Here is a 13,025-nt window from a genome sequence, read left to right as displayed (position 1 = left end):
TGTAATGGGATCATATCAATGAGGTTCTACTGTACTGCCAGAAAGTGGCCGAAAACATTGAAAAATAAATTGATTCTGTAATTGTGTTTCTTGGCGACACCAAAAAATCAGCAGGTTTTGAGGCTTAATCACCGTATCACTAAAAGTGTGAAAATAATCAGTACCCATGGCAACTGAAAAAGCCACAAGGCCCATCAAGAAACTTGAATTCAAGGCTGCCCTTTATTTCTGTCTATATAGTATTTCAAAAAATCAGCTCGGCTAAACCTCTGCCTTGCTCTTGCAGGTGTGCCTAGTGATGGAGTATGCAGAAGGTGGATCCCTGTACAATGGTGAGTGTCACTTGCCATTTTGGCAAGAAGCTCTCCAGCCACTCTTCAGTGATGTCATCATTACTTGACTCTTTATGGGGTTTAAACTGGGTTTAAGACATTGTTAGAAGATTACGTCCAAAATCATTGACATCCTCATATTGTAAACTAATTGAACATATTGTTGCCAATCAGATCAACGAATTTCTAGATAAACATTCAATACTGTCTAATTTTCAACACAGATTTAGAAAAGGCTTTTCAGCAGTTACACAGCTTGTCACCGTAATTCATTCACTCGCCTCATGCCTTGATAAAAATGGTCAAATTGATGCTGTATTTCTTGATTTTAGCAAATCCTTCGATACAGTTCCACCTGACAAATTAATACTAAAACTTAGACATCTTGAGCTCCCAGAAATATTGATCGCATGGATAACAAGCTATCTAACAAATCGCCGCCAGTTCGTGGAAATTAATAAGCAACAGTCTAGCTGTCTTCCGGTCAGCTCGGCAGTTCCTCAAGGAAATGTCCTAGAACCATTGCTCTTTTTTGCTTTACATAAATGATATTACTGCTTCAATCCATTCCAGTGTGCAAATTAGGTTGTTTGCGGACAACTCTGTGCTTTTTAGAGAGATCACTTCAAGAAATGATCAAACTGATTTAAACCCGCCGTGGTTGCTCAGTGGCTATGGTGTTGGGCTGCTGAGCACGAGGTCACGGGATCGAATCTCGGCCATGGCGGCCGCATGTCGATGGGGGCGAAATGCGAAAACACCCGTGTACTTAGATTTAGGTGCACGTTAAAGATCCCCAGGTGGTCGAAATTTCCGGAGTCCTCCACTACGGCTTGCCTTATAATCAGAAAGTGGTTTTGGCACGTTAAACCCCATATAAATTTTTAATCAAACTGATTTAAATGCTTCTGTAGTTGCATTATTGATTGGCGTAAAATGTCAGGAATGCGACTTAATGCTGAAAAGACGGTCTTTCTTCGCTTCACTCGTCAAAAAGCTCCACTAACCTTTAGTTACACGTTAGGTTCGTTGCCTTTGCAGGAAGAAACAAAATATAAGTATTTGGGTGTCACAATTACTAACAATTTATCATGGAATTTACACATTGATAATATCTGTTCTTCGGCCTTGCGTAAATTCTATTTTTTGCGACATAAAGTTTAAAATTCCCCACCTACCGTAAAACTGCTTGCTTATTATTCATTAATTAGACTGAAACTTCAATATGCATGTTTTGTTTTGGACCCGTTTACTAAACAAAATATTAAATGTCTCGAAAGGGTACAGAAGAAAGCCATGTGATTCATATATTCAAAATTATCTCGATATGATTCCCCCTCACAAATAATGCGTGATAATGGCATCAAAATCCTTGAGCAGCGAAGGCAACACTTCAAGACTTCAATTTCTTTCCATGCTTTTTAATGCAGACTTATCAATTAATCTCGTATCCTATCTGTTTAGTCAAACGTCTAGGCTTACTCAACACCATCATCCAAATTCACTAACACCTTATTTTGCACGGACGGATGTATTCAAGTATTATTTTTTTCCCCGAACTATAACAGACTGGAATAACTCGTTGTTGCCTGTTTCAGTTGACTGATTCATTGTACTACTGTTGCATCTTACCACCCTGCTTGATTGAATAATGCATTGTATTGTTGTGTTTAACCACCCTGCTTGGACCTGAACTAGGTCTGCAGTATGACATATATAAATAAAATAATAAAATAAACATAAAATCTCTCTGAATCAGTGTTTGAAAAGCGGGATCAAATCAAATAAAAATTTATTACAACATTCGGGATGATTACCCCCTTCCTGGCTTTCTTATCAGCATGCCTCTTTCACAATAGTTTTAGCTGTGTTTAAAGAAAAAAAAGTGTGAAAAAGAAAAAGAAAACCTTCTCAGATGTATACCAGTCTGAGGAATTCGTACATAAAAGAAAAGCCAATGAAGCTGTGTAGGGAGTTCTTGCACCCTTCAGAAACCTATTCAAGGTTTTGAGAGTATTTCAATTTATATGGTGTCGTGATCCGGTGCTGGAATTCGGGGTTTGGACACAGGCATCATACTATGGGTAGCTAGCCTACGCTGCTGGCACGTCTAAAAGATGGTAACTGGCCTGCACTATACCAGGGCATCTCATTAAGCTAAGTGGGTCCATAACATTGTTTGTTTTTATTGCTGAGAGTTGTATTCAGTGAGGAGATGAGGTTAGGAGGTTTAAGGAAATGAGAAACGGGTTTATTTGACATATGCTACAGCAAAGCTGTTAGCCTCTTGTTGGTCTGCATTTTTCGTGTCCATCTCCATGGGCAAAAATGTAGGCTGATCCCTGAGCAGTGCAATACCAAGCCAACCCACGGTGCTGGTGAAGCAGGCTCCAAGCACTCCGCAAAGTGAAGGGAAAAGTGCATGCATTCTTTGGAATCATGTGTACAGCATAAAGAACAGCATTCATTTCAATAAGAGAAAGCACAGAGCAAGCATCCGAACCACATAACTGATGATAAGGCACTCCTGATAACAATGCAAAGCATGTATTGCTCCCCGCATATGTTTCCCAGTAAAGATTACTGTTGCGCAAGCTGCTGCAGCGATGGCAGCTCGCGACGGGGGGTGTGATGTCACTAGTCTTTCGTATATAAAAGAGTCAGCCCTGCAACTGATTTCATTGTTGTTGAAGCACCGCTATGGGCAGGCAGTGCATAATTAGGACTCCCGAAGAGCGGCAAAAGAAAAAATAAACAGCAATATGACCAGAGGCAACATGCTGTGAAAGTTACAATTACTCCTGCTACTACTATTACTCTAAATTGCGATTACTACCATTACTATAAAGCAATAAATCATTACATGCCCCTCTCAGCAGTTGTAGTGGTGGCTTTCAAGAGCTTCGCTGGACATGACTTTCTCAGGGTTGCGATGATGAGTCAACTTTTTGTAGACAAATCCAGATATGGGAGCACACTTCATATTGGAGCACTTTAAATGTCTGAGCTCACTTATGTCTGAGCACACGCAAGTCAGCACACACATCAATGCGCCAAAGATGTCCTCTTTTAAAACATTTGTTTTCCCTAGGTAACTAAACAAGGGAAATTGAGGTCCATGTTTTGGCCAATCAGAGGATTCTTATGGTTCACGGCACTCCATTCATGGTCCCACAAGCTTTTCGGACTCCGCCTCGGATGTTCAACCTTCAAACCTGCCTACGACACAGTGATGTCGAAATTGGGAAACTGAAGCCGACACTGTTCCCATGGAAGTTCTCGACGTTGGCACCATGCATCAATTAGTGGGCTCTCTGTGACGGTCAGCTTGCAGTGAGTTGAGAAGCCTGGCTTTGACGGTCATTGCTGCATCCACAGAATGCAGCAGTCGCTGTCACCTCAAACATGTAGGGTGCGGCAGGTATTTGAGAAAACACATTTCGTGACCCACATCTTCTAGGTACATAATAGCTGCAAATACTTTTTTGCTGCAAGTAACCATGGCAGAACTTCAGCTAACTCAGCAAACGAAGAGGCATGCAGTTATCGTGTCCTTGGCTGCAGGACACCCTGATTGAGAGATAGCAGCATTCTTGAAGGCTGCCTGATCATTCATGTTCAAAGTTCGGAAAGAACTGGAGGCTGCCAAGGGTGATTTGGTTGCTGTTTCAGAAAGGAAACAACATTGTCAGTGTTCTGACACTCTTAGGACACTAGAATTCATTAGTCGCATACAAGGTATCATTGATGAAGACCCTGGCAAGTCGATAAGAGCCTTTGCCAAGGAGGTGGAGGTTGACGAGGCCACTGTCAGACATGTGGTTCATGAGGACCTTTGCTACACGTCTTATGCTATGTGGAGAGGACAGTTCTTGTCTGCGAAAACCAAGGAGAACCACCTGACCAGAGCTAAGCATCTCCTGACTAAACTGAAACACCCAGAGGAGCCTGGGAGGTTGTGGTTTTTCCTCTACGAAAAATACTTTGTCCAGGACTAGAAGCTGAACTGCTAAAATGATCGGTGACTGTGCAAAGGCCGCGAGGATGTTCCAACTGTCATGCACACAAAATTTCCAGCATCACTGTTGGTCGTGGGTGTTATGAGCGGTGAAGGAGACGCGATGCCTCCACGTTTTTTCTCCAAGGTGCCAGAGTTAACGCTGTTGCTTACACTGAGGTATTGAACACGGTTGTGAAGCCCTGGATTGCTGCTGTAGCACGTGAGAGGCCATATGTTTCCCAGCAAGACTCTGCACCATCCCACACAGCCCATACCACGCAAGAATGGATGGCCGAAAACCTTCAAGACCACCTTACTCCAAACATGTGGCCTCCCAGCTTCCCAGATCTGGACCCTGTGGACTACTACCTATGGGGCATAGTTGAGAGGGAGTCCAATAGGCACCCACACAACACCCTTGAGGCTCTCGGAGGGCTGTTGCTGATGCAATGGCGAATGTTCCGAAGACGCACCTCATCACAGCCTGTGGTCTGCTTCGGCAGCATGTGGAGTCTGTGATTGCTCCTCTCGGCGGTATGATTGAATGATGACATTCATTGCATGCGGGGCCACCTGTACACAACATTAAATAGCCATAAATTATCTGTACCCAGTATCTGTGTCTGTTTGCGTGTGGGTGTAACTTTGTTCTCAAATACCATGCCGCACCCAGTACAAGCCACCCCATCAACAGTCGGCATCGGCCTCCATCATTGTCTAGGCACGCATTGGTTAAGTAGTCGCTTTGTGGGAAGCACAAGGCATTTTTAGGCGTAACACCGGCGCAATTACTTTACATCCCACTGTTTTCACACACTTCACTATAGCCGAGCTTAGTACTTCTGTGTTCGCCATTACCGTCAAACCTTCTTATATCGAAAAATCTGGTGATTGTTAAATACTTCTATATAGCCGAAGTTTAATATATTAAATTACGAGTAAAACGGGTGAATAAGCGTGGACATTAAGGCAATAGTCTAAGCATTGAACAGTGTCAGTTTTCTGAAGTCAGCTTCGCCGCAATACAGATATGTTATGCGGTCAAGCATATTTAAAATGGAAAGGGGACGCTATGATGCTGTGACGGTTTAAGCGTCTTGTTTTGAGGGCATGGCCGTGCCCCATTAGAGGGTGTGAACTAAGAGGAATTATGGTTGGTGAGCATGGCACGAACTCTGCCGACGTATTGCTTGGGTGACTCCAAAAGGGACTGTTGCAAAAAAGAAACTAATGGCAGTGGTGATGACGAAATGAATGCCTTGGCTTGGATATTATATCATAAGAAGACAGCAAACAAAGACATCAAGAACAACATAGGGAAAATTACTTGTACTTACTAGTTGAATTAAAAAATGATAAATTAATGGAAATGAAAATGGATAAAAGAAAACAACTGGCCGCAGGTGGGAAACGATCCCACGTCTTTGCATTATGTGTGCGATGCTCTAACTGAGCTACTGCTGCACCGTTTTCTGACCCACTTGCTGGGGTAATTATGTTTTACTACTAGAACTAACCCAGAGAGCGTTAGCCAGTGCCACCACTCGCAAACCTTGGCAGCGGATGGAGAACCTCCTTTCTGTCGCAGGCATCACGAGTATCTGATCTTTTTGGATGAAGGTGACTGATCAATCAAACCACACATGCTACTAGGGTGGCTAGAAGGGGAGGTGTGAATACCGGCGGCGCAAACGTGACCCCACAGCGCACCGATGGCGCGGGGCGGCGCTGTTGACCAAGGCGGGGTAAGCACGCAGCCGAAATGAGCGCCTTGCCAGCATCGCGTCGGCTGCAACTCTACCACCGAAGTGAAAGTGAGCCCGTTTCGTGTATCGCGCGCATTCTGCGAGCGTGAAAGAATGAATCTTTATCATGAAAACAATGTTATGTCAGCCCACATCATTACTCCTGTGAAATTTTACGGGCCCAGTTCGCACTGTATTGAGATTCAAACGTGTTTTGTCTGTGCGCATTTCGTGAGCTGGCTTTGGGTGTTAGGGGCTAGTGGGGGGCTTCGAAATAATTTCTACCACTTTGGGTTCTTTAACGTGCACAGACGTCATACGGCACACGGGCGCCTTGCATATCGTCTCCCTGAAAATGCGACCGTCGTCCTCGAGATCAGCAGTCAATCACCCTATGCGTGCCGTAAGACCTGTAAACTGCAGACATTACCTGATAACGTCTGGACGTATTTACAAACGACTTTTTGTCTGCGCTTGCAGACCTGTAGCATGTCATTTTGACGCTTATATAAGCAATTTACTATGATTTCAGACAGTGAAGCAACAGATCTGGTCATGAAATCGTTTATTTACAAGTGAGGAAAAAAAAATTACTACGCACAAGGTTTCAGTGTTTTTCCGTTTCTTCTCACTGCTCTGCTGATTGACACCTTTAAGCAAAAGGTGAATCCTTGTGAGGCAACAAAAACATATAACTGAGGCTGTCAGGGTAGCAGAATGGTCTAGGCAACCAATCTTTGACATTTAACCAATTGAATGCAAAATCTCGGCCACAGCTTTGGCATGCTAGCGTATTACACTGAATTAAAAATTATGGGGTTCTACGTGCCAAAACCACTTTCTGATTATGAGGCACGCCGTAGTGGAGGGCTCCGGAAATTTTGACCACCTGGTGCACGTTCTTAACGTGCACCTAGATCTAAGTACACGGGTGTTTTCACATTTCGCCCCCATCGAAATGCGGCTGCCGTGGCCGGGATTCGATCCCACGACCTCATGCTCAGCAGCCCAACACCATAGCCACTGAGCAACCACCGCGGGTGTTACACTGAATAAACGAGTGAGTTTGTTTTCAAGGGCATTTTCCAGCTTATAGAACGATTCTGAGGGATGTAAAAGGCCCTCAAGGTCCCACTCTTTGGATGCCTCTGGTGGAAGCTCTCTGGGGATATTGCCTTTATGGTGCTTCGCAGTCTTCACAATGTGTGGGCAAAACACGTCTTCTCGCCACATAACCTGCAATGTAATAAACTAGCCGTGCGTCGCTGCGGTGCTCAACATAACTTTGGTGGTCCACAGCATCTCGCCCTCGAATGACGGAATGTCGGGAGGAACACTCCAAAACAGGCGACGATACCAACTGACAGCGGAGAGCGCAGGCCAGCGCAGGAGTACCACGCCGTAATACTGGTAATACCACGCCGCGAGCAGCAGCGCCGCGTTCCCCCTGGTGGCATCGGTGCGCAAGGGGGTCACGCGCGCCCGAAGGAAAGCGCCGCCGGTATTCACACCTCCCCTTCTAGCCACCCTAATGCTACCTGTAGGCATCACTGTTGCCAGATTCGAGACCCTCGTTATGTAATGAACGAAAAAAAAGCCAGTCGAGGGGCCTGATTTTGATTAATCATATCATAAGAAGCCAAAAAACAATGACACCAAGGACAATGTAGGGGAAATTACCTGTACTTACTAATTGAATTCAAGAACTCATAAATTAATGGAAATGAAAATGGATGAAAAAACAATTAGCTGCAGGTGGGGAACGATCCCACGTCTTCGCATTGCACGTGTGACGCTCTTACCAATTGAGCTATCGCAGTGCAGCTTTCCCATCCACTTTCTGGGGCATTTATGTCCTACTGCTAGAACTAACCAAGAGAGTGTTAGCCAGTGCCACCACTCGCGAACCTTTGCAGCAGATGGAGAACATCCTTTCTGTGGCAGGCGTCACGAGTGCGTGATCTTTTTGGGTGAAGGCGGCTTTATGGATGAAGTGCAGTAAATGCCCTTCTGATTGTTTTACACTACTGTGTTCTCGTTCCCAGGGTACATTGGAGACCCTACAAATGAATTCGGTAAAATTGGCAATTCGCTTCATTAAATCAAAATTTCGTAACCTTGAAATTTGACCTTGTATGCAGATAAGCACAGTTGCCAATGGATATTTCTTACAGCGGCTGCAAAATTATGCGAATTATCAGGAAATTGGAAAAAGCAAATCTGAATGAAAAAAAAATTCATTTTGTTTTATTTTAGCTTCGGTGAAGAAAGATGGGGTATGATGCCGTGTCGACAATATCTTTAAATCGGCAGTACAAAGTGAAGCCAGCCTCACTTTCATGTCCACTCTGCCCCCGTTGCTGATAGTGTCGCTCACGGTGGGATGATGCTATCATGAAAAGCATGACAGCGGGTAACAAATGCTTCATCTGCCTCTCGCTTACCTCCTGTACCAAAAGCTCGGAAAGACAGTGCACAGCAGCTCGCCCGCTCTTTGCACACGTGGCAGATTATTTTATTTACATCCTACTGCAAGCCGTGTGGCCCAAGCAGGAGGGGCAAGGTAACACATAAAAAATATGCATGCGAAAGGCAGAATTGCAAAATACAAAACTTAGGAAATGAAACAATATAGCACAAAACAGTAGCGTTACTTAGGAAATACTAATAATATGAGTCTGAATTGATTCAGGGGAGTTCAGGTGATGGAAAGGGATGAGGTTCCATTTTTCTATAGTTCGAGGAAAGAAAGAAAATTCAAAGAGGTTTATCCAGGAAACGTAAGGGGGGAGAGCGAGGGGGTGGGAATGACAGGTTTTCCTGGATGCAGAAAGAGTCATGTATGGACTAGGATTTACGGTTTATGAAGAAGTAAAGGAACTTCAGGTGTCTTATTTTTCACCTCGTTTGAAGGGTGTGTAAACCATTTGTCCACAGTAATTCAGTTATAAACTCTTCTCGGCCATATTTGGAAAAAAAAAATAAAATGTATGGCTCTTCTGTGTATCCTTTCAAGGGTGTTAATGTTGATCTTGGTAAACGGGTCCCAAATAACTCATGGATATTCCAATTTGGGTCGAAAAAAAGTGGTATAGGCTAATAATTTTTCTTTATGGGATGCATGTTTAAGCATATGGCAAAGTAGACATAGCTTTCTTAAAGCAGGAGAGGCGGTAGCAGCAATGTGGCTATTCCAATGTAGGTTGTTAGTAATCGTAATTCCAAGATACATGTACTCGCTCACTTCGGCCAAGGGGTCTTGGCCAATAGAATAAGAAAACTTCAGGGGTAGTTTTTGTTTGTTATACGTAGAAGCACATATTTATCAGAGTTAAGTTTCATTCCCCACTTGTTGTTCCACTCAAGAATGTTGTTTAAGGCTAAGTGAAGAGATAGTTTATCATTAACTGCATTAATATCGTTAAAAATGATACTGTCGTCTGCAAACAGACAAATATTGACAGGGGCCTCTATTACATCAACTATGTCGTTACAATAAATGAGAAATAGTAGTGGGCCAAGCGCGCTGCCTTGAGGCACACCAGAGATTACTGAAAGAGAATCGGACTGCTGCCCATCAATCCCTATGTACTGTTTTCAAAGCGTTAAGTAAACAGAAACCCAGGACAGGGTAAAGCCAGGAAGACCAAGGAATTCTAATTTATGAATTAATTTGTCATGAGGAGCTACATAAAAAGCTTTTTGAAAATCCAAAAACATCACATCTACTTAGCCAGCCTTGTCAAGGACAGAAGCAAACAAGTAAATGACTGTGCTTAATTGGGTGACTGTCGAGAGCCCCTTCCTGAAGCCATGTTGGAAAGGAGATAAAATGTCACGCTCATTTAAGAAATCATTAATGTAGTGAGCAACGATGTGCTCAATTAATTTACAAGAAGAGGATAATATGGAAATCGGTCGGTAATTCAAGACTGAGCTTGGTTCACCGTTTTTTAATATAGGAACAAAACGTGCTACTTTCCAATCGAGTGGAAGTACCGCGGAATGTAGAGAGGCCCGAGAGATTACTACAAGAAATTTACTTCAATGTTCCGCATAATGCCAAAGGAAGGTGTTGCGAATGCAATCTGGACCAACAGATGATTTTACTTGTAATCGGAGGAGCAGGTTAAGTACACCTTGATGAGAAGTGTTAACGTCAGAAGAGGAAAACATTACCTCCAAAACAGGGCGCATGGGCTGTGCATACCTGTGCTGAGAGCCACGACCACGCTTGAAAAGACATGCGGCAAGTCAGCCCAGTCCGATCCATTTAGCAACTCTATTGTGGTTGATCACGGTCAGTGAGGCAGTGCTTCACTTCCTCAGTCCCTTTCACATACCATTTGTGTGCAGTAGGAGCTTATGTCTTAACTTCATAAAGCCAACAGACACTGACAACAAGGCAAGCGTAGGTGAAATTACTTGTTTATTTAATTGAAATGTAGAACTTATAAATAAATGAAAGGGGATGAAAAAACAACTGGCCGCAGGTGGGATACGAGCTGATGCCTTTGCATTACATGTAAGATGCTCTTATCAATTGAGCTACCACAGCGCTGTTTTTCTGTCTCCTTTCTTGGGCATTTACGTATGTGTGCTAGAGTTAACCCTGGGAGTGTTAGCCAATGCCACCGCTTACTGCCTTGATGGCAGATGTAGAACATCTCTATTTAATTGAAATGTGGACATTATAAAGAAATCAAGAATGAATGGAATGGGTGGAAATGGTGGGAACGCTGCACCAATCTGTGCAGACTGAAATTTGTTGCTCTATGATGCTCCACAAGGGTTCTTTTTACCTAAATTGCTTCACTGCTGTGCCATGCAGTTTCAGCGGTGTGAAACTTTGGAAACTACCACGCGATGCAATTCAAAGTGTGGCACCACTTCATTCATTTGTTGGATTCGGTTATGGCGTTACAGCCAGTGAGACTGCCGTTGTGACAGCCAACAGAATCTAATTGTTTCCTATTTTTACGTGCCAATCGTGAGGTGTGTGAGGCTACAATGATTCGGGTGGCCATGTTGGCTTTGTAACTGCATGATCAGTGCATAAGTTTTGTGCATTGAGGGCTTATGTGCAATGGTGCTCTTTAGATAAAAGGGTAATCAATATCCACCCTACTTATTCCTGTTACTTGCAACTTTGTTTGTTGTACTGTATTGCTCTTTCTGAAGAGAATTTGAGGTCGTTGAATTTAGCATCGAGTGTTAAAACCACATGCATGGCAATCGGATATGCTTGGCCTTAGTTCACAATCTTTGTCAACTATGTCTTTGGTAATGCGTGTGTCCTTGGTAAGGCTTGCGGTAAAAAAGTCAAAGGTTAACGAGCAAGTGGTCTAGCCCTATACGCCTTGTCCTGCGAGCACATATCAGTGGCTGAATAAAGAACATTATGTACTCGCACCGCTGATTATGGCTCATAAAACAAAATCACAATGTGCAGAATGTCAAACCTACGAAGGGGTCTTTCCTTAAAGGGACACTGAAAAGAAAAATAACTTCGGCTACATTGCTAAATTACCTAACTACATAACAAAAGAGCCCCTCTTACTGTGAAGAGAGGTTTGGCAAGCCAGAAAAAGACGCAGAAGGTTTTGACGATGACTGCTCAGGCTGAGGTAATTTCTCTTTGCTGCAGTTGTACTACATTCTATCCTAGAAGGCACTGTATACTTAGTAAATTTCAAGAGCTTTTGCGGTCCCACAATGACCCAAATGCTAAACAGTACTTTAAGATCTGTGACATCACGCTGGCGCTAGTGTTCTGGTGCAAAATTTTATAAAGAAACTGTGACCTTCATTTGCCATTTTAATAATATTCTTATTACTGCGAAATTGGAGAAAACAGGGTTTTGAAGACATACTTTATCTGACTAAGCTGATATAGTGTTTCTCTTCATAGTGTCCCTTTAATGTTCCTCGCGTGGTTTTGCACTGCAGCGCCTTCTTTATAGCATAAGTGTTGTGTGTTCGTCGCTACTGTCGTGGTGGGCTACGGTGAATCACTTATTTTGCTCCTAGTTCTTATGAGGAAATGATTCTGTAAACTGAAGAGAACACTGGACTACATTTTGATTTTCTCTATGCTCTTTCGTGGACAGTAGGTGTTCCAAAAAGATTTTGCCTGCTCCAATGGCTGCTTCAAAATTTTTGAGGGCATTCCCACCACTGGTGTGGTGACCTATCAAATGTGGTGTTGCTGTAGTCTCTTAAAGTGCTTTGTGAGGGCCTTGGAAATGTTAGAAGACCTGTGAAACTTTCTCGCGTGTGACAACTGCTGCTCTCTTCTCTGTGGTGCAGTGCTGCACACGATGAAGCAGGTACCGTACACACTGGCGCACGCCCTGAGCTGGATGCTGCAGTGTGCCCGTGGGGTGGCTTATCTGCACAGCATGAAGCCCAAGGCCCTGGTGCACCGGGACCTCAAGCCACCCAAGTACGATCTCTCTATTGCTGCTGCTGTCTATGCAGTACACATTGCTGCCAACCCTATACTCCTTTTCATACATAGCAGGCTAGAGAAATTTCTCTAGAACACTGCTTGCATTCATGGTCGCAAATAGTCACTCATTTACTAAAGAAACAAGTATGCATTGTGTAATTCGATATGACATTAACAGGATGCTTTAGCCATTTTGGACCTCTGGTCATAGCAAAAGGTCTGGAAAATCAAACAGCAAAGTGTCTCATAGTTTCATACATCATTATACATTAGTTCTATAGGGTATGAGGCAGTGCCACAAAGGCATCCGAATTATTGGGCATGTCCTAAAAATTGGGTGGCCGACTAATCGGTAGTTGACTTTATGTAGTATATGAATTTACAGATGATGTGAAAGTGTTAAAATGTTGATGGGGGTTTTGCAAAAAACATGCTTGCATTTTAGTGGTGCATTTCAGAGTTGTATAGTACATCAATTTCGTCAGCTTTAGGTGTAT

General features: G+C 43.4%; 1 protein-coding gene across 1 annotated transcript in view; it reads left to right on the top strand.

Moving 5' to 3' along the window:
- The window catches only part of LOC126523499 (mitogen-activated protein kinase kinase kinase 7-like), a 131,343-nt gene that overhangs the window by 19,614 nt on the left and 98,704 nt on the right, over window positions 1-13,025 (top strand). The window contains exons 4-5 of the mRNA XM_050172105.3: window positions 287-332; window positions 12,387-12,522. Of these exons, the coding sequence (XP_050028062.2) occupies window positions 287-332; window positions 12,387-12,522 (182 nt within the window). The remainder of the gene's footprint in view (window positions 1-286; window positions 333-12,386; window positions 12,523-13,025) is intronic.

Source organism: Dermacentor andersoni, chromosome 6 (genome assembly GCF_023375885.2).
Source record: "Dermacentor andersoni chromosome 6, qqDerAnde1_hic_scaffold, whole genome shotgun sequence".
Lineage (NCBI taxonomy): Eukaryota > Metazoa > Arthropoda > Arachnida > Ixodida > Ixodidae > Dermacentor > Dermacentor andersoni.
This window is presented reverse-complemented; position numbering and strand designations above follow the sequence as displayed.